The 23,344-nt window shown below is 37.9% G+C and overlaps 1 protein-coding gene and 1 pseudogene across 2 annotated transcripts in view; both read left to right on the top strand.

The window, feature by feature from the left end:
• Positions 1-23,344, top strand: part of PTPN21 (protein tyrosine phosphatase non-receptor type 21) — a gene marked incomplete at both ends in the record, with an annotated part of 60,842 nt that overhangs the window by 1,370 nt on the left and 36,128 nt on the right. The window contains one exon of the mRNA XM_079700622.1: positions 23,065-23,234. Within this exon, the coding sequence (XP_079556748.1) occupies positions 23,065-23,234 (170 nt within the window). The remainder of the gene's footprint in view (positions 1-23,064; positions 23,235-23,344) is intronic.
• LOC307050534 (HIG1 domain family member 1A, mitochondrial-like) lies at positions 6,084-6,363 on the top strand (annotated as a pseudogene). Its single transcript has one exon. The product of its transcript is annotated as an HIG1 domain family member 1A, mitochondrial-like (transcript).

Raw genomic sequence — 23,344 nt, 5'->3', positions numbered from 1 at the left:
TTCATAAAAAGTCAGGAATAGATAAGCTGTGCCCCTGGTGAACATCCAATCATTTGATCAGTCTTTATTAAAGACTTACTAAGTGCCAAGCTCATACGTACTAGGAGCTCACCCTACTGTTGATACCAGTAAGAAAGCAGGCGTGATGCATGCTATGATGGGGGAAGTAGAGGGTGCTATAGACAGCAGGGAGAGGCAGCAAAGGGAAGGCTTCCCAGGGCGAGTGATGTCTGAGCTGGGACCTGAAGGTGCGGCAGGGTGGTCCTCTCAAGGGCTGGAAAAGACTATGCCAAAAAAGGCACTGCACAAGGCCCAAGACACAGGCAGAGGAAAGGTTGTAGGGCAGGGGCCACCCAATGCGGGGTTCTTGTTAAAGGGTTTGGGCTTGTCCTGAAAGTCGTGGGGAAGTTAGTGAAGAGTTTTTAAATAGGCGTGTGGTGTAATTGTTTTTATGAAGCGTGAACCCTCTGGAGAATGACTAGAAAGGAGTAGAATTGTGGTGCAGATGGTAGTCACTTGGGTTTGGATGGGACTGGAGAGAAGTGAGTGACATCTGGAGATATTCAGGACCTACCTATCAAGTAATGGGGAGGGACTAGCCGGGGTCCAGGTGGATCCTAAGGTTTCCAGTAAATGGTGGGGACTATATAACTGAGGGAAGACACACAAAAGGAAGAACAGGTTTGAGGGGAGCTGGGAGAGGTGTGTGGTGAGTTCAGTTTCAGACGTACTGCATTTGAGGTGCCAACTGGGGACGTTGAGCGGGCAGAGTATGTGCAGGTCTGGAGTGCAGGTGAGAGATCCAGGCTGGAGGAAAGAGATTTGGGAATCCTCAGCCTAGGCCAGTTAACCTGGGAGAGGGTATGAGAGAAGAAGACGATGTAGCATACCCCTTGGGGTTGAACAGAGGGAGAACCTTAAAAGGAAACTGAAATGGAGCAGCCCAAGGAGAGAGTAAACCAGGAGCGCCGACCTCAGTGACTGGTCCTGCCTACTTGCATTCATTCCATCTTTTTTGCTTCCTTCACCCATTTTTCCTTTTTTCCTATTTTGGTTTCTTTTTCCTGTAATTTCTTCCTCATGCACCAGGTCTGCCTACAACCCCTAGAGTCAACTGCTTGAGGAACTGTGGTTAATTTATTTTTGTACCCGAAGTACTAGACATGGAATGGGCTTAATAAATACAGGTTGAACTGAACCCACAGGCATTGCTTTGCTTCTCTGTTAGTCAAGAAGCCCAGAGAAGTTGCCATCCCTTGTTTGAGGTTATCAGACTCAGGAACAAGCAACTTCATACAGCTATGGGTATATAATGAGACTGATTTTTTTTTTTTTTTTTTGCGGTACGCGGGCCTCTCACTGCTGTGGCCTCTCCCGTTGCGGAGCACAGGCTCCAGACACGCAGGCTCAGCGGCCATGGCTCACGGGCGCAGCCGCTCCGCGGCATGTGGGATCTTCTCGGACCGGGGCACGAACCCGTGTCCCCTGCATTGGCAGGCAGACTCCCAACCACTGCGCCACCAGGGAAGCCGAGACTGATTTTTAACAGAAAGGAAGAGTGCTCTAAATGGGAACAGGTGTGGTCCCTAGAAAATCTCTTGCCCCTGGACAGGCCGTCCCACTATTTCCAACATTTAAGGACAGTCATGGTTAGAAAGTTTGTATAGCAAACTTTTCAAAGCTCCAGAAACTCTGCTCTGTAGCATGTAAACAGATGGCTTAGGACCAGGCCTAATATTGCCCAATGACTGTTTAGAAATCATCTGAGTCAGGGCAACACCTGTTCTTAGTTTGTGTCCATACATCACTTAGGAGATTCATACCAAGAGAGAGTGGTATGTTATCTTGCAATGTTCTCCCATCAAGAAAACTCAGAATTATCATAGCATGTAGATTTGGCTGATAAGCTTTGCTACTGCCCAAATTTAAGCTGGGGGGAAAAATCTTTCCTTGCTTCATTGAATAACATTTCACTTCTATTATGACAATTGTAAGGGCTATACGATAATACCATTGTAATGCTGTACCTGGCAGCTTCAACTATATGGGTAATATTTTATTGCTTAAGCTGAATGTGTGGTTAAATGATGTTTGTCAGTCTTCATTGTTTTTTGACTGTGTGAGGTATTTGATAATACATTAAGGAACTAAAAACAAAAGGGTTAATATATTTGTATCCAATATAGTTAACTTAGATTGTCAACTTTTTTCTGAACCCACCATATTTGAACTGTGGAAAGTGGCTTTTAAAAATGGGGGGAAAAATGATTGCTGCAGGAAAATATTGCTGGACGTTACAGCACCGTCCTCTCAGAGCTGTTGAAATTCCTTGCATATCATTCATTGAGTTTCATAACACTTTTTCAAGAGAAGCTATTGGGGGTCTTTACAGAATTTAAGGGGAATTAGAAAACTTTCTAATTTTGAAAGTATATGTTAGAGAGGTTTGATGGAGGTGGTGAGAGAGGAGTGTATCAGCTGGGCACAACTCCTCCCATGGGGCAGTGTGTCCTTGAAAGAATATCACAGTCTAGAATGAGGTGGTCAGCCTTAAGAACCTGTTTCAGGGAGTAAGACCTGCGTTAACCCAGCTCATTGGGAATTTGTAAAACCAGGTTGCAAGTTCAGTAATTTACGATGAGATTTGGAACTGCCAGGGGCCCCAAGAACGTGTGCCCTCTGGCCGGGCCATGATCTCCCTTCAGGCAGGCCATGTGGAAGCTGGAGCAAACCAGAAATTGCCTGGTGAGCCTGGAATCAGAGAAGTGAAATTGCCCAGAAAACCTTCCATATCTTCATAAGGGGAGTAGAACTGCCTCACGGACCAGACAAGTTCCTCTGTGTATCCTTTCTGGGCTGTGCTAGGGTGGGCACTGCCTCTACTGGCCTCGTGAGAAGGCTGTTTAATAGAGTGGTTAAGACATTTGCCAGTTGGATTAGAAACACCTGGGTTTGGAACCCAGCTGCCACTTACCAGTTGTGTGACGCTGGGCACCTTACTTAATTCCCCAAGTCCAATGGTTTTTTCATCTGTAAATTGGGGATGATAATAATGTCTATTTGACGGTGGTTGTGAGGATACAATCTTAAATGTAAAACATTTAATAGAGGACCTAGTATTTAGGAAACTCAGGAAGTGTTATTCTTCAGCACTGTTATCGTTATTTGGGACTCCCATTTCCACATTGTGGTGACTGACCTCTTCAAATTAACTCTTTTCTTGCTTTTGTAAATATCTTTGTTTCTTCCTTTTACTAAGAGATGAATACATGCTTGTTTTATAAAACGTTCTTATAGTACAAATAAGTATAGCAGCCGCTGGTAATTGCACTTCTTACATTGCTAAACTTAAAATTTTAGTATACCATTGTCATTTAGCAGTCATATTTGAACCTCTATTTTCATGCCAGCTGAAATTAATTTGTACAATGTCACTGCCTCATTGCCCTCAAATAGAGCTTCAGTAGGTTTTTACTTCTCTGATAGGTTTTACTTCTCTGTTTCAGCCCTCTTGCCCTCAACCTAACCCCTAGGATTTAAACAAAAAAATTTTTAATGAGATTTTGGGTTAAGGTTTATATTTTTTCTTTAGGGTATGTGTTTTTCAAGAATTCTTTTTAAATCTTATATTACATTTGATAATCACATTTTAATCATGCTGTCATGGGTTTTAAATAGATTGATTGGAAAATATTATTTCTTATATATCTTAATCTTTATCTTAATGTGCTTATTCAGCTTAAATTTACGTTTGGTTGGAGTTTTTATTTTAAGTTTTAAAATCTCCAGTTAGGAAACAGGGCCGTTTTAAAAATCCTGGAAACCTTTTGGGGAATTCCCTGACCATCCAGTGGTTAGGACTGGGCACTTTCACTACGGTGGCCTGGGTTCGATCCCTGGTTGGGGAACTAAGATCCTGTAAGCCACGTGGCGTGGCCAAAAAAAAAAAAAAAATATCCTGGAAATCTTTAGAAGGTAACTTTTTCGTGCTTCTGCTGTGATATGATAACACACACATTATGTGTTAGTTTTAGAACTTAAATTTTAGATGGCAGTTTTCTTTCAGCTATTTCTGAGTGTTTTGTGTAGAGGGGAAGGAGGGTCCTCATTGTATGGCCTACATATATAACTTTGTCAAATAACAGGTGTGAAATTGAGATTGATCCTAAGCCACCCCTAAGGTGACCTCCAAAGCATTTTTTTTTTTTTTTCTTTTTGCGGTATGCGGGCCTCTCACTGTTGTGGCCTCTCCCATTGCGGAGCACAGGCTCCGGACTCGCAGGCTCAGCGGCCATGGCTCACGGGCCCATGGGATCTTCCCGGACCGGGGCATGAACCCGTGTCCCCTGCATCGGCAGGCGGACTCTCAACCACTGCGCCACCGCGGAAGCTCCCTCCAAAGCATTTTGATGAATAAGTTGAAAAGTCTAACAAAACTTAGAAGTTCTTACTTTGGCCTCTCATTTTAAAATTATAATTATAGGCTTTGATATTTGGTTACTCTGTTGTGGTTTATCACAGATATTCAGAAAATGTTTTTAAAATTATATTTGAAGTGCATCACACATATGTCAAGTTTTTATCCTTTGGAATGTAAACTCCATCGGAGCAGGACTGTGGTATCACCAGTGTCTGGAATAGTGCCTTGTACCTCATAGTACATGGTTGCTGAATCAGTGCCTACTTAGTTTAAAAATTAAGATTCTTGTTTTGAATTTAGACTGATAAGCACAGACTCAGTTCAGTTAAGTCAGCCTTTATTTCCTGTATGATTTTATTTCCTGGAGAGAGTTGAACATTTACCAACTTTGAACAGAGGTAGAAAAGAACCTTTCTTTGTTAGATTTTATTTCTTTTTCATTTTGGGCCTTCTTTTGAAATACTTAGAAAAAGGGTTTTAGAGACTGTCTGAGGTTAGATTGCTCTATCAGGGGAGTGTCAACTTCTCTGCTGAGCTTTGAACAGGTTCTTATAATGTTTTCTGACGAATGGAGAAATTTTTTGGCTAAGGGATTTGTTGGAATAGAGAGGAATCAAGCACTAATACAAACCATTACTCTCAAGCACAACTTTAGAAAGTGTTCTTGGCCCTCAGAGTGTTTTATTTTAAATCAGTCTTAGGTATTCCAAATATCCACTGACCTATCTTGACTGTTATCTGAGCAGACCTCAAGAATTTCATGCACATTTCCTTCTGTACTAGCTGTTTTCATTTGGACTCTAAAAATAGCTGAAATATGTGTAAGGTAAGAGTATAATACCTGCAAACTTTTTAACCTTTGGGCTGAGTAGTTATTCATTCAGGTATGTATGTTATAAAACAGGTAAGATTGAGGTATAGACAAGGATCAGTAAATAGTTTAGTTAGATCTATTGGACCATCTGAAGCAAATGTAAATCTTAGACTGGCCTCTCTACCTAGATAAAGAAGGCTTTCCAAAGTCCAAAGCTGATTATAAATGAGCAAGGATTTTTCTTGATTTTAGTTTTTCTGTTATTTGTCTTACTTGGTCTAGATAATTAATAACTAGTCATATAAATAAGTAGAGGGACTACACATATAAACATGGAGATATTATGCATTTTATTATTTTTTTTAATTTTTATATTTTTTTGCGTTACGAGGGCCTCTTACTCTTGTGGCCTCTCCCGTTGCGGAGCACAGGCTCCGGACGCGCAGGCTCAGTGGCCATGGCTCACGGGCCCAGCCGCTCCACGGCATGTGGGATCTTCCCGGACCAGGGCACGAGCCCGTGTCCCCTGCATCGGCAGGCGGACTCTCAACCACTGCGCCACCAGGGAAGCCCCTTTCTAATGTATTATCACACAAGTTATTACAGAATTTGGACACCTGTTTACTTAAAGAAATGGAATATTCAACCTTCACTTAATTTCTAATAAATTTAAGGGATAATAGTCTGAGATGTTTTTCTCCCAGTGCTGGATTTTTCACCTAAGAGACATTGGAGATGTCCTTGAATCTCTGTCACCAGTGGTCTATCATAATATCATAATAGTGTGGTCTCAAGAAGCCGGTAGGAGCCTGTGACGTTGTGCCGTTGTCTGAAGATTCTTCAGTCGCTATGTCAAGTGACACAGATGTTTCTCTTTCTTCATATGATGAAGATCAGGGATCTAAACTTATCCGAAAAGCTAGAGAGGCACCTTTTGTCCCCATTGGAATGGCAGGTTTTGCAGCAATTGTTGCATATGGATTATATAAATTGAAGAATGGGCAATACTAAAATGTCTGTTCACCTGATCCACATGCGTGTGGCAGCCCAAGGCTTTGTTGTGGGAGCAATGACTCTTGGTACGGGCTATTCCATGTATCAAGAATTCTGGGCAAAACCTAAACCTTAGAAGAGGAGATGCTGTCTTGGTCTTGGTGGTGCTTGCTTTAGTTAGACATCTCATGTTGAGGTTATATGTTTATGTTGAAAATAAATCCTGTGGGTCGGACAATAACATGGTAATTTGAATATTGGCTTCCTTTCTTGCAGGCTCGATTTGCCTAGTGACTAGTTCACTAGCTAGGTCATTCAGGGGAGTCAGATTAGCACAAAAACATGTGACTTTCAAATGCACTTGATAGTGGTACAATGTCCACCTTCTTGAACTCTTCTGATAAAATTAGTTGTAAAGAGGACAACATGCTCCCAGTTGCTGCAGAATGTCATATGCTTTTGAGGTAATGTAGGAATCCTATTTACCCCAGTTAATTTAACTCCTTCTGACGCCTTGTGGACTGAGTGCTGTTTTTAAGGTCTGGTTGGCTCTTGAAGGACCCTTTCAGAACAGTGCACGGACTACAACATTATAAACCTCCCAGCAACTATGTGTGTGTTTTTAAACCAAACCTAAAGAGCTGGTGACAGCTGCTTTGAAGTAGTATCTGTTTCAGAATCATAGTTGTAAACATGAGAATAACTTAACTGTAGATCCCCGTTTAGCTGTTTTGTAATTGCAGAATTATAGTTTGCTGCTGTTATATTAGAATAATTTTCAAATGGCATTTTGAAATAGAAGTGTGTATTTTAAGTGCTAATGCAAAGGTAAATGAAAAATACTTTTTAAATGTGTGCAGTCTGTTTATTTTCTCTGAAAGAATCATAAATGTTAAACTAAATAAATTGCCTGTAATGGAAGTGATTTTTGAGCAAGCTGGTTTGGTCAGACATTATACAAACTTTGGTGTACTACAGAATGCTTTGTTGTACTTGTGAAATTCTCTTGTCTAACCTGAATTTACATTCCATGGTGATAACATGGTAAATGTAGTGTTATTAAAGTAAGTGAACACAGGGCTTCCCTGGTGGTGCAGTGGTTGAGAGTCCGCCTGCTGATGCAGGGGACGCGGGTTCGTGCCCCGGTCCGGGAAGATCCCACATGCCGGGGAGCGGCTGGGCCCGTGAGCCATGGCCGCTGAGCCTGTGCGTCCGGAGCCTGTGCTCCACAACGGGAGAGGCCACAACAGTGAGAGAGGCCTGCGTACCGCAAAAAAAAAAAAAGTGTGGTCTCATGACCATATGGAATTGAGATGAATTTGCTCATATGGGGAGGTTTGTGAGTTGTTACAAAATGGCAGACATGGGGAACCGACGGTGTTTTAGGGGCTCTAAGTTCTGTCATTGTTTTTGGTGTATATGGTTTCAGATCTAATTCCTTATAATGCTAGATGCTCTAACAGCTTTCTGCTGTCCTCCTCGAGGGTGGATGAACATTGTCATGCTGGAAGCTTGACATGCCTTATCTCATTTAATCCTCACAATGAGTTGGGCATTATCTTTTCCATTTTAAAAGGAGGAAACAAGTTCTGAAAAATTGGGTGATTTGCTGTGCAAATCTGGGCAATCATACAGCTACTATGCAGAAGAGCCAGAACTTGAGTTTGTATCTGTCACACTTCTGCTTGAACTTTAACTTTTAAAATTATAAATGACATGGACCCCTTTGAGACTGTGATCAAAATGCAGAATTTTGCATACAACTTCAGGTGGGTCTTGGATACACCCCTCTTTCAGTCGTCTATGAGCTCAGGCTGTGGGCCTAGAAGCCTCTTGCATGAGGCAATCTTTCCCCTTCTCTTGGCTTAACAGGATCTTTCTTCCCTAATCTTTCTTTTCTCCAGAGTGAAGGTGGTGGTAGGATGAAAAATTTGTGAAAAATTCAAGACCTTCATATTTTTAAGAAAATAATTTGCCTCTGAAGTATCACTCCTCCCCCACTTCCACTTCAAATGCCTGTTTTGAATGGCCTTTATCTTTAGATCTCAAGAAAGGCCATATGGGGTATTCATTTCCTCACTTGGACAATTAATGTTAAGGAAAAAAAATCTCCCTTCAAGGAGGAAATGGAGGAGGTTGTGAATGGTAGTTCCTTTATTGTACCTCTGATGGTAGATCCAAGTCTGTCTTCCCTACCAAACAGCACCTTTGTGCCCACCTAGGCAGTAGGTATGTGACAGTTCTCCAGTGAATGAATGGATGACTCATATTTCCTTCATGCATTAACCAAATCCCCCGGCCAGTTGTTGAGCGCTGTACTTCATTCGTCTTGTCAGATACACACCCTACCTGAACATGGCATTTTCTTTTCTGTTAACAAAGCCTTTGCTCATATCACTGTCTTAACAATATGTTGGTTTAGCAAATATTTTCCTATTTGGTTCTCCAAGCAGTTTGTTCATAAATAAATGTCACTTGGATTTATCTTTTAATGAACTGACAGGATACCCAGAGGCCATTTAAATTCTTAAGAATCCGCTTAAGATGTTAATTAAAAATAAAGAAAGAAAAAAGATGTTAATTTCACTAGAAGAAACACGCATGTCACAAATCCTATATGAGAAGTAGCAGCATGTTATAGAAATAACTTCTATCAGGGGTTTGTACCACCTTATATAGATCATCCAAATGAAATCACTAACAGGTGTGCAGAGTTTTTATTTATAAATAGGACAGAGTGTGTTATTTTGAACAAGCTCTAACTGAGCAGGCTAAGAAAATACACAAGTAATTTCATGCTGGGTGGAAACAGCTCATTTCCTTGTGAATATAAAAACAACTTGTCTTTGCTCAGTCATGTTACAATTATTTAGATGGCTCAGACTTTGGCTTGACAAATTAATTTCGATATCAAGTGGATTTTTAGCAGATTGAACTTTGTACCATCAAATTCAACTGCAGTTGGCAAAGTGCGGGGTTTTGTCGGCAACAAGGTGGAGTTTTGGTGCTAGTTGAATATGGGTTCAAATCCCTGTACATTACCTGTGTGGCCCAAGGAAACCAACTTAACTTCTCTGGATTTTGTTTCTTTCATATATGATACGGGATAGTAACAACAGCTTTCTTTCGGGTGCTGACAAGGTGCCTAGCACTGTACTAGATGCTTTACGTATATTTAATTTAATCCTGAGTTAATTGACTTCCTTCCTCCTCCCACCATCTCAGAGATGGAGTGGACCAAAGATGGGCAGTGTCCAGACCAAGGGGAGGTCCTGATGCAGGACACTTGTTGTAGTATAGAGTTATTTTTCTTTAGTCATTTCCGTTTTCTTTTTCATCATGTAAATTTGTTCACTGGTTGGAATAATTTACTGAGAAAGATGGATTGAAGAAAAATGACTCAAGACGTTGTCATTAAGTCAGCCAATTAAGTTCACAACTATACCACTGAGAATAAAGATATTCCCTATAGTACCCTTTCTCTTCCTCCCAGAGTTTGGAATGAATCATCTAGAAAATAACCTTAATTCTCACCCATATTTTGAAAATGCATATTTGTTTGTACTTTTATTTCTGGCATGTATCTTGAAGTCAGATTTATGTTTGAATGGTGACTTAAGGAAAAGAACACTTCTAAATTCTATATTGCAGTAGGATAACAAAGAAAAATGAAGCATGTTTAATAATGAAGACTATATCTAAAACTACATATTATTATTTGTTCAATATCTGTGACCCATTGCTAGAGTGCAGACTTCACTGTCCATTACAGTACCCCCTGGGCCTGGCTGGGGCAACTAGTAAGTGACAGCCCCCAGCTAGAGTTCAGGTCTTTCATCTGCAGGTTTAACACTTTTCCCTCAACGCCGCTCTACATTTCCTTTGAGCCATTGCCATTTTCCTAAAGAAAAGCAATCCAATTATTGTATTTTCTTTAATAATTTATTTTAAAAGGAAAGAAAGAGAAAGAAAAATTGCCAAAGAGCAAGCCCCATTAGTGAAGGAAGCATTTAAGTGTAGAATTTTCTATACTACAGAAGATGTAATATGAAATTTTATACTGTTTAAGGGGACTTAAACTCTGATAATAAGAGTTAATATTACTTGAGAACTTATTGCGTATGAAACAGTGTTTTAAGTGCTTTTAATGTTTTAGCTTATTTTGATCCCCAAAAATCCTATGAGTGAGGTACTCGTATCCATCTTAATTTTACAGATGGTGAACAGAGACAAAAAGTTGTTAAGGAACTTGCTCATGGTTATGTGGCAGAGACCACAATGGGAGTAGTTCTTCTGCCTTCTTGATCAGCATCTTTCCTCCCAGTATGTGACCTTGGGCCAGTGACAGGTGGCCTGCCATGGAGCGCGTGCCCTTAAGGACAGCCTGGCACAGTGCAGCCTCCCAAATCTGATGGAGATTGTTTAAAGTACTCTTGAGATTTGTTATCTTTTATTTTAATTACTACTACAATTTATTTTGTTTAAAATATGTTTTTGAAGTCACATCAGGCAAAGAAAGATAAGTCTGAGAAGGAACATGAATCATGATTAGGCCGCAAGACACGGCTGGGAATGTCTGAAGTGCTGAGGGCAGAGCCGTTGGATAGGAAGCCTTTTGCAAGCTTGTTCCCTGGCAGAGTTGGAAGTAGCAGTCTGATGAAATACACCCCAAGAGAGTTCCCTGCTGAGAGATTTTCCAAAGCAAGATCTGGTTGCACTGCTGTTGGATGAACTTTGGGGCTTCTAGAGTCAGAATCTGCATCCAGACAAGAAAAAGTGGTAGAACCAGTGAGCCTGTTGAAGGGCTTGCTGCCTTTATTGATAGAACTGGATCACTGTGATTTAGCTGCTGTGCACACAGATATTATATCCACCTATTACGGCAGTTCACACTACCCAAGTGTTTCCATTCTACCATCTGTGAATTATGAACATGGGGACAGGGCCACTATAAATTGTTATTCCACTTTTAATTCTTCTTCTGCAAGTCATGATTCTATCATTTAACCTTTGCATCTGTTTTTTTTTAATTGAGACTTTTATCATTATATCCCTTGAATATAGGGTATTTGGATATAGGATAACAGAGAATAATTCCTATTACCCTTGATAGCACATACATATTAATGGTAGTTCATCCTCTTCTACTTTAAGTGTAATGAAAATATCTTATGTATTTTTAAGTAGAACTTCTAATAAAATGTAACTGGTGTTATGGTACTTAAACAATTAAAAAATGTCGAGTGTATGTTTCTGAGTTATGTACCTCCAACCCCCCACCCCATTCCTTGATCCTCAATGAGGAGCATATAAAAGGGAATCCATTAAAGCCTTAAGTGTGGCCTTTATTAAATGGAACTTTATATTATTGATAGAAAAAGGAAGTAGCTTTTGTATATTAAAAAGGGAAACAGTTTTACTCTTTTCTTGGAGTATTTGTGTATATGGAAGAAGTATTTGCTATAAGTAGAAAACCACCTTGTAAATATGTGCAATAGAAAGTTATTTCTTGTATGATGAAACCATGATTTGCAAACTTTGGTTAATGAAGAAAAAACAAATACAGCTTTTAGTAACAGAATTCTATGAGTTTCTTCATGTGTATCTGTTTAGGATTTTAACCACGAAAGTAATTTCCCTGATTTTATCATCCTCAGCTTTTTCATGGTAATACTATTGAGAACAGTGGAGCTGCTATACATATATTTTTTTAAGGCAATGGAAAATATGTTGGGTAATATTCTTTTAGGCAATAGATATTAAATGTGACTAGATTCTTTCTTGAAATGTATAAGGCCCATATTCATTTATTGTTTTGGGGGGGTTATAATTTTTTTTTTTTTTTTTTGGCCACACTGTGCAGCATATGCGGTCTGGGATCTTAGTTCCCCGACCAGGGATTGAACCTCTGCCCCCTGCAGTGGAAGTACGGAGTCCTAACCACTGGAGCACCAGGGAATTCCCCATAACCATTTCTGTATAACATAAAACAGCTATAATTTTAACCTGAGAAAAGTGAATGTCAGAAAAATAAGCAGCTATTCCTAAATATACCCATTTCAGCCCTTCTTTTCATTTTTACTTTGTGTGGTTACAACTTCTAAAAATATTGCTCACACTACTAACTGTCTATGGTGAGACAAGATAGAAGGAATAACTATGACTTGAGTTCAAGAAAACATGAAAAATATTTTTTTCTGTGACTTAATTGAAATAAAAACTGGAATATGGGCCAAATTAGACTGAGGTTATCTGTTTTTTTCACTATCCTCTCAATAAAAAGAGAACAGCTACTATTTATTCATTGCCCTAAAACACAGGCATTTGTGAATTAAGCTAATAAGCAAGCCCCAAAAGGCCCACATTTAGGAGATTTGAACAAAAAGAAATCTAACTAATTCATTTCTTGGAATGGCATATAAGAAATGATCCTGCGATACAACTAACTAGTTAACTAAAATGATTGAAGAATGGGAGGCTCTGTTTTACCCTCAGTTTCGTGGGTCCTAAACAAAGTGACCTCATATGTGGTAGTACAAATAGAGAACATCAGCCTTTGATGTTGAAAGTGTGTGCAGTAACATCTGTTATTTCTGTCATTTTTGTGTAGTAAAATGTTACATGTACTAAACTTTCCTGTTTAATTCTAGCTTACTCTTTAAAAACGTGTTTGACATTTTAATTTTATAATTGAATATCTTTCTTCATAGCACTTATCAGTATCTAACTTCTCAGATAATTTTGCTTGTCTTTCTCCTCCTACTGGAATGGAAGTTACTTGAGGGCAGGAATTGTGTTCTTTTGTTCAGTGCTGTATCCCTACCACCCAGAACAGTGTTTGACTCACAGTACATATTCAGTCAATATTCAGTGAATGAAAAGATGAATCTTTCTAAGACTTTAGTCTATTTTTCTTAGAAAGTATATTTTTTGAAGAATGATCTTATTGTGTTTTTGTGATCTTATTGTGATCTTATTGTGATCTTACTGTCCAGGGTGGTAAGTAGAAAAGCTGTGAGCAGTCCTCAGTGTAAATACTGATCCCAATTCATGTCCTGGACTTTCAAGAAATTGGCTTACTGTTTTACTTTTTTTCCTGAAAGTTAAATGCTCCAATAACAACAACAAAATCTGGTCATTTGAGGACTTCAGTTACTTGGGCTTCAGTTTAATAAGTTTCAGTATAATTTCAAGACTAAGATGTACTTTTGATTGTCATCTTCTTGAATCCTCATATGTGTAGAGTACAGTGATATTGTATATTGTAACCTTGACTGTCAAATAGGTAATGTACTATTTAACCAATGATAGAAGAAAATGGACTGAAGTTAAACAGAAAAGAAAAAAAAATACTGTTTGCTCTGAGGCATTGTGACCATCACAGTATCTGTCAAAAGGAAGAAGTGCAGTGCTTCATTATTTATGGCACACACCGTGTAGAGGTAAGCTCTAGACTTGAATTAGGTTAATACTTGTTAACTGCCCTTGTTAGATGATCTCTGCCAGGGATAGGCTTTATCTAGTGCTGTCTCCTCTCATCTCCCTCCTGATGAAAAGTCTTCTGACTTCTGCCTAGTCTAAGAAAAGCATCAGGATAAAATTATAGTTGCAATTTTATATGGGATTAACTTTTATCAAACTCAGTACATCAGTGGCTTAAAAAACCCTTTGGCTAATTTGTATGTCCCTCTACTTTAAAAATAGTACAACTAAAAAGACTCTTAAAATAATTAGACAAGAAATGACTTGGATTTGGAAAGGGTTTACATTCTGACAGGATTTGGACCTGCTTATAATAGCTAGTGTCTCTTTAAATGACTGTGATTTGGGGTACTGCACCTTTTATCCAAGCTCTAAAATTTGTAAACTGTCTTTTCACCTGAACAGAAAGCTGAATTATCAAAATCACCTTGTTCTCAGAGTAAATGTTAGTTCTTTTAAAGTAAGTCAACTGTGTTGTGTCTGGAAAGAAGCCAAGTTTTGTAACTGTGCAACTTTTGTTTTTATTGTAGTTTACATAGCAGGCACCGTTATCTGTACAGTTTTAGGGAAGTAGCTATGAAACATTTAAACAGCTATGGAAAAATTGAATAGCTTTATGAAAACCCCTGATATGTTTGTTCAGAACAAAATAGGAAAGAGTGAATATAAACATGACAGTGAGGAAGTTTCACAAAAATTATTCAGTGATAATTGAGGATTGATCTAGAGGATGCTAGAAGACTCAGATATTTAGAGGCTTCAATTGGAATGAGTTTCCCACAGGTCAAGTCAGCTTGCTTTGGTCACAGTAGGAGCAGAGAGAGCTGTGAGAAAGAGAAGCCAAGTGGAGATAAAGTTTCTTATTGGGAAAGGTACTGGGTAGTTAGGAGTAGTGGGAGGCATGAACCAAAAACCATTAAAAAATTATTTAAATATGTATTCATTTATTTTAACATTTAATATTTATATTAAATATAAATATTATTAATGTTTATCTTAAAATTTTTAAAAAAATATTTATTTATTTTTGCTGGGTCTTAGTTGCGGCACGCGGGATCTTCATTGCGGCATGTGAACTCTTAGTTGTGGCATGCATGTGGGATCTAGTTCTCCGACCAGGGATCGAACCTGGGCCCCCTGCATTGGGAGCGTGGAGTCTTACCCACTGGACCACCAGGGAAGTCCCCCAAAAGCCAATTATTAAAGGCTGGTTTATGGGGAAATTTTTATTACAATTAAACCAAGCCCATAACCAATACAGGATGTGCGTAACCCCCAAAATTTGGACTCAAGGAAGAGAAAACATGATTCTGAGGAAACATCTAGATCAAGTAATGACTGGTAATAGTTGAAATTTAAGGCACACAGGGAGCCTGTCTGTACCAAAGTTTTTGTATTTAAAAAATAAATAAGTAAGAGGTCCCAGTAACTTTAAGTAAAAGGAAGACATTAGTTTGATTATTATTTGGACATTTTTATTTTCATGGAAGAAGCATAGCTGACTCAAGTTTTGTTCTGCTTTCTCAGAAACACCTAAAGAGATCCTATCTGCTAAATTTAATGTACTCATAACAAATGTTCTGAGTGCTTTTTAGTTTTATCAGCACAATTAAAACTTGCAAAGTACTTTACCACAACTTTTTGAGGAAGGCAGGATCCGTGTTATTTTCCCTATGGATAAGCTGAGACTCGGTGAGGAAGTGACTTGCTCAAGAGCTGGTGAGTGGTGGAGCCAGGATTCAGAAGCCAAGCCTTTGGACCATCAGTCTGTGCTCTTGGCACTACACCGTGCTAGTGGCAGCTATGGGAATTGCAATAGCCCCCTGGAGGAAACATCAATAGAAATAACAGCAGTTCCCCAAACAGCAAAAAATTGATATATCTTTCATGGCTTTGGAAAATATGGTTGAACTTACAAGTGAAGTAATGAAACCACAGTTGGCTCAAGTACTGTAAAGCTGTATATAAAATAAGTTATTTTTCTAACTATATTTGGGAAATGAAATAACTAACTTTGCCTTATAACTAAGGAGAACTCTTTGGTCCAGACTTTTTTTTCCCCTTAATTTATTTATTTTATTTTTCGCTGCGATGGGTCTTCATTGCCGTGCGCTGGCTTTCTCCAGTTGCGGTGCGCAGGGGCTACTCTTTGTTGCGGTGCGTGGGCTTCTCACTGCGGTGGCTTCTCTTGTTGCGGAGCACGGGCTCCAGGTGCACAGGCTTCAGTAGTTGTGGCTAGCTGGTTCTAGAGCGCAGGCTCAGTAGTTGTGGCACACGGGCTTAGTTGCTCCGCGGCATGTGGGAACCTTCTGGACCAGGGCTCGAACCCGTGTCACCTGCGTTGGGGACAGTTAACCACTGCGCCACCATGGAAGCCCCCTTTTTTAATAAATTTATTTATTTTATTTTTCAAACTATTTTTAATGCCAATTTTTAGAAAGCTTTATAAACTTCTCTACCCCTCAGTGTCTACAAAAGGACACTGACTAATTTTTAGCAACAATGGTTGTTATTAAATACATGACTAATTAATGTTTAGAGTTATTTGTTCCTTTGAAAAATAACTAGGCTACTTTGCCTTTGTAATTCTTTATAAATTCCTTTGAAAGGGTTTTTGTTTGTATATGTTCTCTCTTGGTGAAACAGTGTTGCCCATCACTTCCTGCTGCTGCCAACATGCTATTTAACGTCTTTCCCCTTTATTTGTCTTTCTTTTTGGCTGCACTGTGGGCTTGTGGGATCTTAGTTTCTCAACCAGGGATCGAACCCAGGCCCAGGGCAGTGAAAGTACACAGAATCCTAAACACTGGACTGCCAGGGAATTTCCATAATTTGTCATCTTTTAATCTGCTTTTAATTGGATAACCAGATTACTAAACTCATTACAAGTATGTGTAAAATAAAAAAAAAAAAAGTTCTGTAAAAGAGGAAGGAGAAATTTCTTCTTTGTCAAGGGCATATACTTTATTGCTTTGATTTTGACAAATTTTTCATTACTCAGACACATTTTTGCTTATTCAGTGTTTTTCACTTACGTTCAGATAGTTGAGTTTGCCAGGTATTTGTCAAACTGTACAAAATCTTGACCTAAGTATAGATATTAGAAAATAGAAAATATAATTAACCCGTAGCTAGGTTCATCTATTTCTGGTTCATTTTTTCCCCTTAGACTTTTTCAAATACACTGAATATGATGTATTTAAACATTTAAAAATAAAGTTTTAAAATTCTGTATTTGATTTTGATTTTGAGTGGTTCTGATCTTCAAAAATATATTTTTTGAGATGAAATTCATACAACAGAAAGTTAACCATTTCAAAGTAAACAATTCAATGGCATTTAGTACATTCACAATACTACCTCTATCTAGTTCCAAAACAATTTTATTACCCTAAATGAAAATCCTCTACCTATTAAGCAGTTACTCCCCATTCCTCCCTACTTCCACACCTCACAACCACCAGTCTACTTTCTGTCTCTATGGATGTATCTATGCTGGATATTTCCTTTAAATGGAGTTATACAACATGTGACCTTTTGTGACTGTCTTCTTTCACTTAGCATAATGTTTCTGAAGTCCATCCATGTTGTAACATGTGTCTACTTTTTAAAAAAAGGATTGAATAATGTTCCCTTGTATGTATATTCCATAATTATCTTTTCATCTACTGATGGACATTTGGCTTGTTTCCACCTTTTGGCTACTGCAAATAGTCTTGCTATAAACATGTGTTTACATGTATTTGTTTGAGTACCTGTTTTTAGTTCTTTCAGGAAAATATATAGGAGTGGAATTGCTGTGTCACATGGTAATTATATGTTTAATTTTTTGAGGAACTGCTAAATTGTTTTCCATAGCAGCTGAACCACTTTACATTCTTACCAGCAGTTTACAAGGGTTCCAATTTCTCCACTTCCTCAGCAACACTTATTTTCTTTTTCTTTTTTTTTTTTTTTTTTTTTGCGGTACACGGGCCTCTCACTGTTGTGGCCTCTCCCATTGCAGAGCACAGGCTCCGGATGCACAGGCTCAGCAGCCATGGCTCACGGGCCCAGCCACTCCGCGGCATGTGGGATCCTCCTGGACCGGGGCACGAACCCGTGTCCCCTGCATCGGCAGGTGGACTCTCAATCACTGCGCCACCAGGGAAGCCCTGCAACACTTGTTTTCTGTTTTAAGTTATAGCCATTCTAACGGGTGTGGAGTGGTATCTCATTGTGGTTCTGGGTTGGTTTTCACTACTGGTGATTGAGCATTTTTTCATGTGTTTCTTGGCCATTTGTATGTGTTCTTTGGAGAAATATCTATTGAAGTCCTTTGCCTGTTTTTAAAAATGAGTTGTTTGTCTTTTTGTTGTTGTGTGAGTTCTTTATATATTCTAGATTCTAGACCCTTATCAAATATGTGATTTGGAAATATTTTCTCCCATTCTGTAGGTTGTCGTTTTGCTTTCTTGATTTGGTTCTTTGATGCACACAGTTTTAAATTTTGAAGTCAAATATATCTGTTTTTCCCTTTGTTGCTCATACTTTTGGCATCATATCTAAGAATCTGTTTCCAAATTCAGGGTCATGAAGGTTTACTCCTATGTTTTCTTCTCAAGAGTTTTATGGTTTAGTCCTTACATTTAGGTCATTGATCCAGCTTGAGTTAATTTTTGTATATGGTGTGAGGTCAGGGTCTAGCTTCATTCTTTTGATTGCGGATCTTTAATTGTCCCAGAACCATTTGTTGAAGAGACTGTTTTTTTCTCCGCTGAATAGTCTTCGTACTCTTGTTGAAAATCAGTTGACCATAGATATATGGATTTATTTGTGGACTCAGTTCTATATCACTGATCTAAACGTCTCTCCTTATACTGGTATCTCACTGTTTTGATTATGGTAGCTTAGTAGTAAGTTTTAAAATTAGAAAGTGTGAGTCTCCCAACTTTGTTCTTTTTTGATATTGTTTTGCCTATTTGGGTCCCCTTCAGTTCACATGAATCTGAGGACTGGCTTTTCCATTTCTGTGAAAAAGGCTCTTGGAAGTTTGATACAGATTGCATTTGAATCTGTAGGTCACTTTGGGTAGTGTTGCCATCTTAACAATATTAAGTGTTCCAATCCGTGAACACAGAATATCTTTCCATTTAATTTCTTTCAGCAATGTTTTGTATTGTTCAGTATACACATCTTTTCACCTCCTTGGTTAAATTTATTTCTAGGTGTTTTATTCTCTTGGATGCTATTATAAATGGAATTGTTTTCTTAATTTCCTTTTTGAATTTTCTGTTGCTGGTATATGGAATCCATACTGATTTCTGCATGTTGATCTTGAACCTAGCAACTTTGCTGAGTTTATTTGCTCTAGTAGTTTTGTTGTTGTTTGTTTTTTTGGTAGGGGCTCTTTTGGGATTTTAAAAAATATATAGGATCATGTCACCTGTGCATGGAGATGGTTTTACTTCTTCCTTTCCAGTTTGGATGCTTTTATTTCATTTTCTTACCTAATTGCTTTGGCTAGAATTTCCAGTACAATATTGACTAGTGGTGTTGAATATGGGCATACTTGTCTTGTTCCTGATCTTAGGGGAACAGCTTTCAATCTTTTACCATTCAGTGTGATGTTAGCTGGGGATTTTCATAAATTCTTTCAAGAAGTTTTCTTGTATTCCTAGTTTGAGTATTTTGATCATGAAAGAGTGTTGGGTTTTGTCAAATGCTTTTTCTGTGTCAGTGAGGTTGTTTTTTTCCCTTCATATCAATAATATGTCACATTGATTGTTTGTTTTATTTTGCACTCCTGGGTTGAGTCCCACTTGGTCATGATGTATAATCTTTTCAGTATGCTGTTGGATTCAGTTTGCTAGTATTTTGTTGAGGATTTTTGCACCTATAGTTATAAGGGATATTGGTCTATAGATTTCTTTTCTGGTGGTGTCTTTTGTCTGACTTTGGTATCAGGATAATGCTGGCCTATAGAATGAGGAAGGAAGTGTTCTCTACTTGTCTTTGATTCCCTCTCCCCCTTTGTTTTCTTTATGGATAGGTTTAAATTTTTTTGTCAGGGGAGAGAATTAATTATCCAGCTTCTCAAGGTTGTCCTCCAAGACAAATACCCCAAAGTGGACTTATACAGAAATTCTATGCCTGAAGAAATTTAATCACAACATTTTATTGCTCAAACTCTATGTACTCATCTTAGAAACAAACTATATTATAAAATCTCTGGAATCAGACGTTGTTATTTCAGTATGTATGTTTAGAAATTCTAAGAAAGCATTGAGTCCAAGGGTTATAATATTATGAGATTTTAGTTACTCATATGTATATAAACATCTCTTGGAGCAATTTTAGAAATATGATACCTCCTTGGAAGTATTTACAAGACATAAACTTTATTTTGGCTAGCCTGAACTACCAGTTAAGAACTTGAACACAGGGACAGGTACCAAAGCAAATACTTTACTACAACATAAAGTGGGTTACTGTTCAAATGTCTAAAATCTTAGACTTTCCTACGACTAAAATAGCTCATCAATAAATAATTTGCTAAATCTATATTCAGCTGTTTGCACAGTTCTTGCTACTCCTTTATAAGGTATATAATTTATAAATAAAGCTAATTATGATGCAGTTTTACAAATGTGCTTCTTGATTTTCTATCCATATGTGGCATAATAAATGCATTGCTAAAATAAATAAATGAGCAGATTTTTAAGAGTTTATTTCTTCTAGAATGTGCTTATTTTTAGAATGCCAGCAGATTATTCAGATATTTTTATATATCATGATCAGTTCACAAAAGGTGCAGCCACAAATTATGTAATAAACCTATAGTTTTATAATTCTATTTAAATTTTTGTGTTTGGAGGATTCAGGTCCAACTAGATTTAAAGGGAAAAGTAATGTTTACAAAGAGTATTTTGTATTTTTAAGACCTTTTAATTTTGATTAAAAGTGATCTATTGTTATGACCAAAACAGTTTTAGATTCTAAAGAATGCCCAGTCTTCTGTGTTATGGCAAAAAATAAATATTTATTGAATTAAGTGCATAGCAGTGGTATGTTTTATAGACCAAACATGGTACATGCAGTCTAGTCCTAAAATAGAACACAAAACATAAATACAATGAACAGAAATGTATTGTGTTGTAATCAATCCAAATAAATGTAATTAGAAGATTTTTTTTTTTGTCAGTCTTTAATCGATTTTGTTGGTGTTTAGCAGAGTGGGTGAAACTAAATAATCTTTTATAAATAGAGTGGTTTTCTAGTGGCAAAATGCATTCATATGTGTTTCATATTTAGGTCTCATGATGGAGTTATGAGGGAGGTATTACCTTATTTTACACTTGAGAAAACCGAATTGTACTGATTGACTTTTCCACTTCACAGTGAGCAAGTATTGGAAATTAAACCCAGGACTTTGGACTTTTAGCAACATCTTTCTGTTACCAGATTTTTCTTTTCTGTAAGTTGCAGTTCAGAAGAAAGAAGGAATAGGAATAGTACTTGTTTTCCAAAAATGTGATACTATTCTTTTCCTACAGCTAACATATAATTTATTTTATAAACATAATCATAACTTCAGAAAATAACAACAGTAGGACTCAGACTTTGTGCTGTATTACAGTGTGTTTGGATTTTCAAAAATAATGATTTCCACACAGCTTTTCAAGGATAAGTTGTTCATATGACTATCTCCTACATAACATTGGAGGGGGGTGGTGTGCTGTACTGCAATGATTTTCAAACTTTAACGGGTACAAGAATTACTTGAGAGTTTAATAGCTCTGTAGGGCTCACTGCTCTCCAGGTAATTCTGGTAGAGGTGGTCCAAGGACAGCACCTGGAGAAACACTGGTTTTAGAGTTTAACACACACAACAAGTATCTATTTGATAAGTTAATGGGGGTGATTTAATCTATGATATTGTTCTAGTTCTTGGAACAGAACCTGGTCCAACATAGTAGATGTTCAGAATATTCCATTCGTATGTGATGACTTAGGTGGCAACTGAGAAGCAGGAGAATATTCATTCTTTCATTCAAAATTTACTGAATTCCTGCACTATTCTAGCCGTTTGGGTATAAAGGGAAAATGGATACGTTCCTCACTCTTGTTGAGTTTCTTTGACTAATAGACTCATTTTAAAGGTATGGTTCTTCCTTTGTAAAAAATTGTAAGATGAAATTATTAATATTGAGGTCACTTTTTCTCTGTAAATTAAAAACTCATTTTTTGAGGATTACAAGTTAAAGAAATGGCCTGAGTGTTAGTTCTTGTTTTATTGTTGCTCTAAAGCTATATTATCTAGTATAATGGCCACTAGATGTTTGCGGTTATTTAAGTCAATTAAAATTAAGTAACAATGGGAATTTGGTGCCTCAGCTGCACTAGCCACATTTCAAGTCCCCAGTAGCCACATGTGTGTTATACTGGAGAGTGCAGATACAGAGCAGTCCCATCATCCTAGGAAGTTCTGTTTGACAATGTTACTCTAAGAATCTAGAACAAAGCAGTGATTTTTCCATTGCCTTGATCTGTAAATGGATTTTTGAGGTAAATATTAGCAGTGGCCTGAGGCTGTCATTTCAACCCTTAAGTGCATTAGCACTTTTTCAGGTGGATGAGGCCCAGGGTTAGGATTGACTTACTAGAACAGTTTATTACACAGCAACTAAGATTTGAATGCTCATATCTGGGCATTTTTCTTAAACCTCCGAGTAAGACACTTAAGTTATTTTACTGCTTTAGGTATATAGCTTTTCTCATGATGTGTGTGTGTGTGTATGTGTATTTACCTCCACAGCATTACAGTTGCTTAAATTTGTATCTAGTGAACTTTGAGGGGGGCAAAGAAAAGTTGCAATTACATTTTTGTTACTAGAATTTTTGGTATTTACATGAAATAATTTATTCATAGATGCCAAATTTGAGCATGGTGACAAGTTGGATTAACACTAGTCAGAACTCAACTAGGTCAAACCCCAGTTATGCTTATTATAATATATTAATTACTGTAATGTAGTATTTTGGTAATTTAAAAACTAAACATTTTACCTTTTTTTGTTGAACTTATGTAAAATCCTGTAGCACCTGCTGCATTCTGGTGTCTAGACATTTTTCTATGCAGGGTTCTAGAAATAGTCTGCAAGTGTAACTGACTTTTCACCTCTATTTCCTGAATGAGTATCTAGATAGAGATAGGTCTTGCCTCCTTTTTTTTTCCCCCCCTTCAGGTTTTGCTGTGGTCCCTTTCTGAGAAGAGAAGCAATAGGAGACTGTCACTTGGTCCCAGGTCATGGATTAGAGCAATTAAATCCTTTTGTACATTTCTGCTTCCTTCAGTGATTCTCCCTCTTTCCAGATCACTTACTTCAGCCTCTGGTACTACAACAAGCAAAACCAGCGCCGGTGGGTAGATTTGGAAAAACCTCTAAAGAAGCAGCTGGATAAATATGCATTGGAACCTACCGTCTATTTTGGAGTGGTGTTTTATGTGCCTTCAGTTTCACAGCTGCAGCAGGAGATTACCAGGTAAGAAATAAGGTGCTGTTTGTTTCTAGGAAATCCGGTGAAATTAAGGTTGGAGTCAGGAGATAAGGCTAAACTTTGCCCTCTTGCCCCTGCATTTTTAGCCTCAGTAT

This window comes from Hyperoodon ampullatus, assembly GCF_949752795.1.
Source record: "Hyperoodon ampullatus genome assembly, chromosome: 3".
Classification (NCBI taxonomy): domain Eukaryota; kingdom Metazoa; phylum Chordata; class Mammalia; order Artiodactyla; family Ziphiidae; genus Hyperoodon; species Hyperoodon ampullatus.
This window is presented reverse-complemented; position numbering and strand designations above follow the sequence as displayed.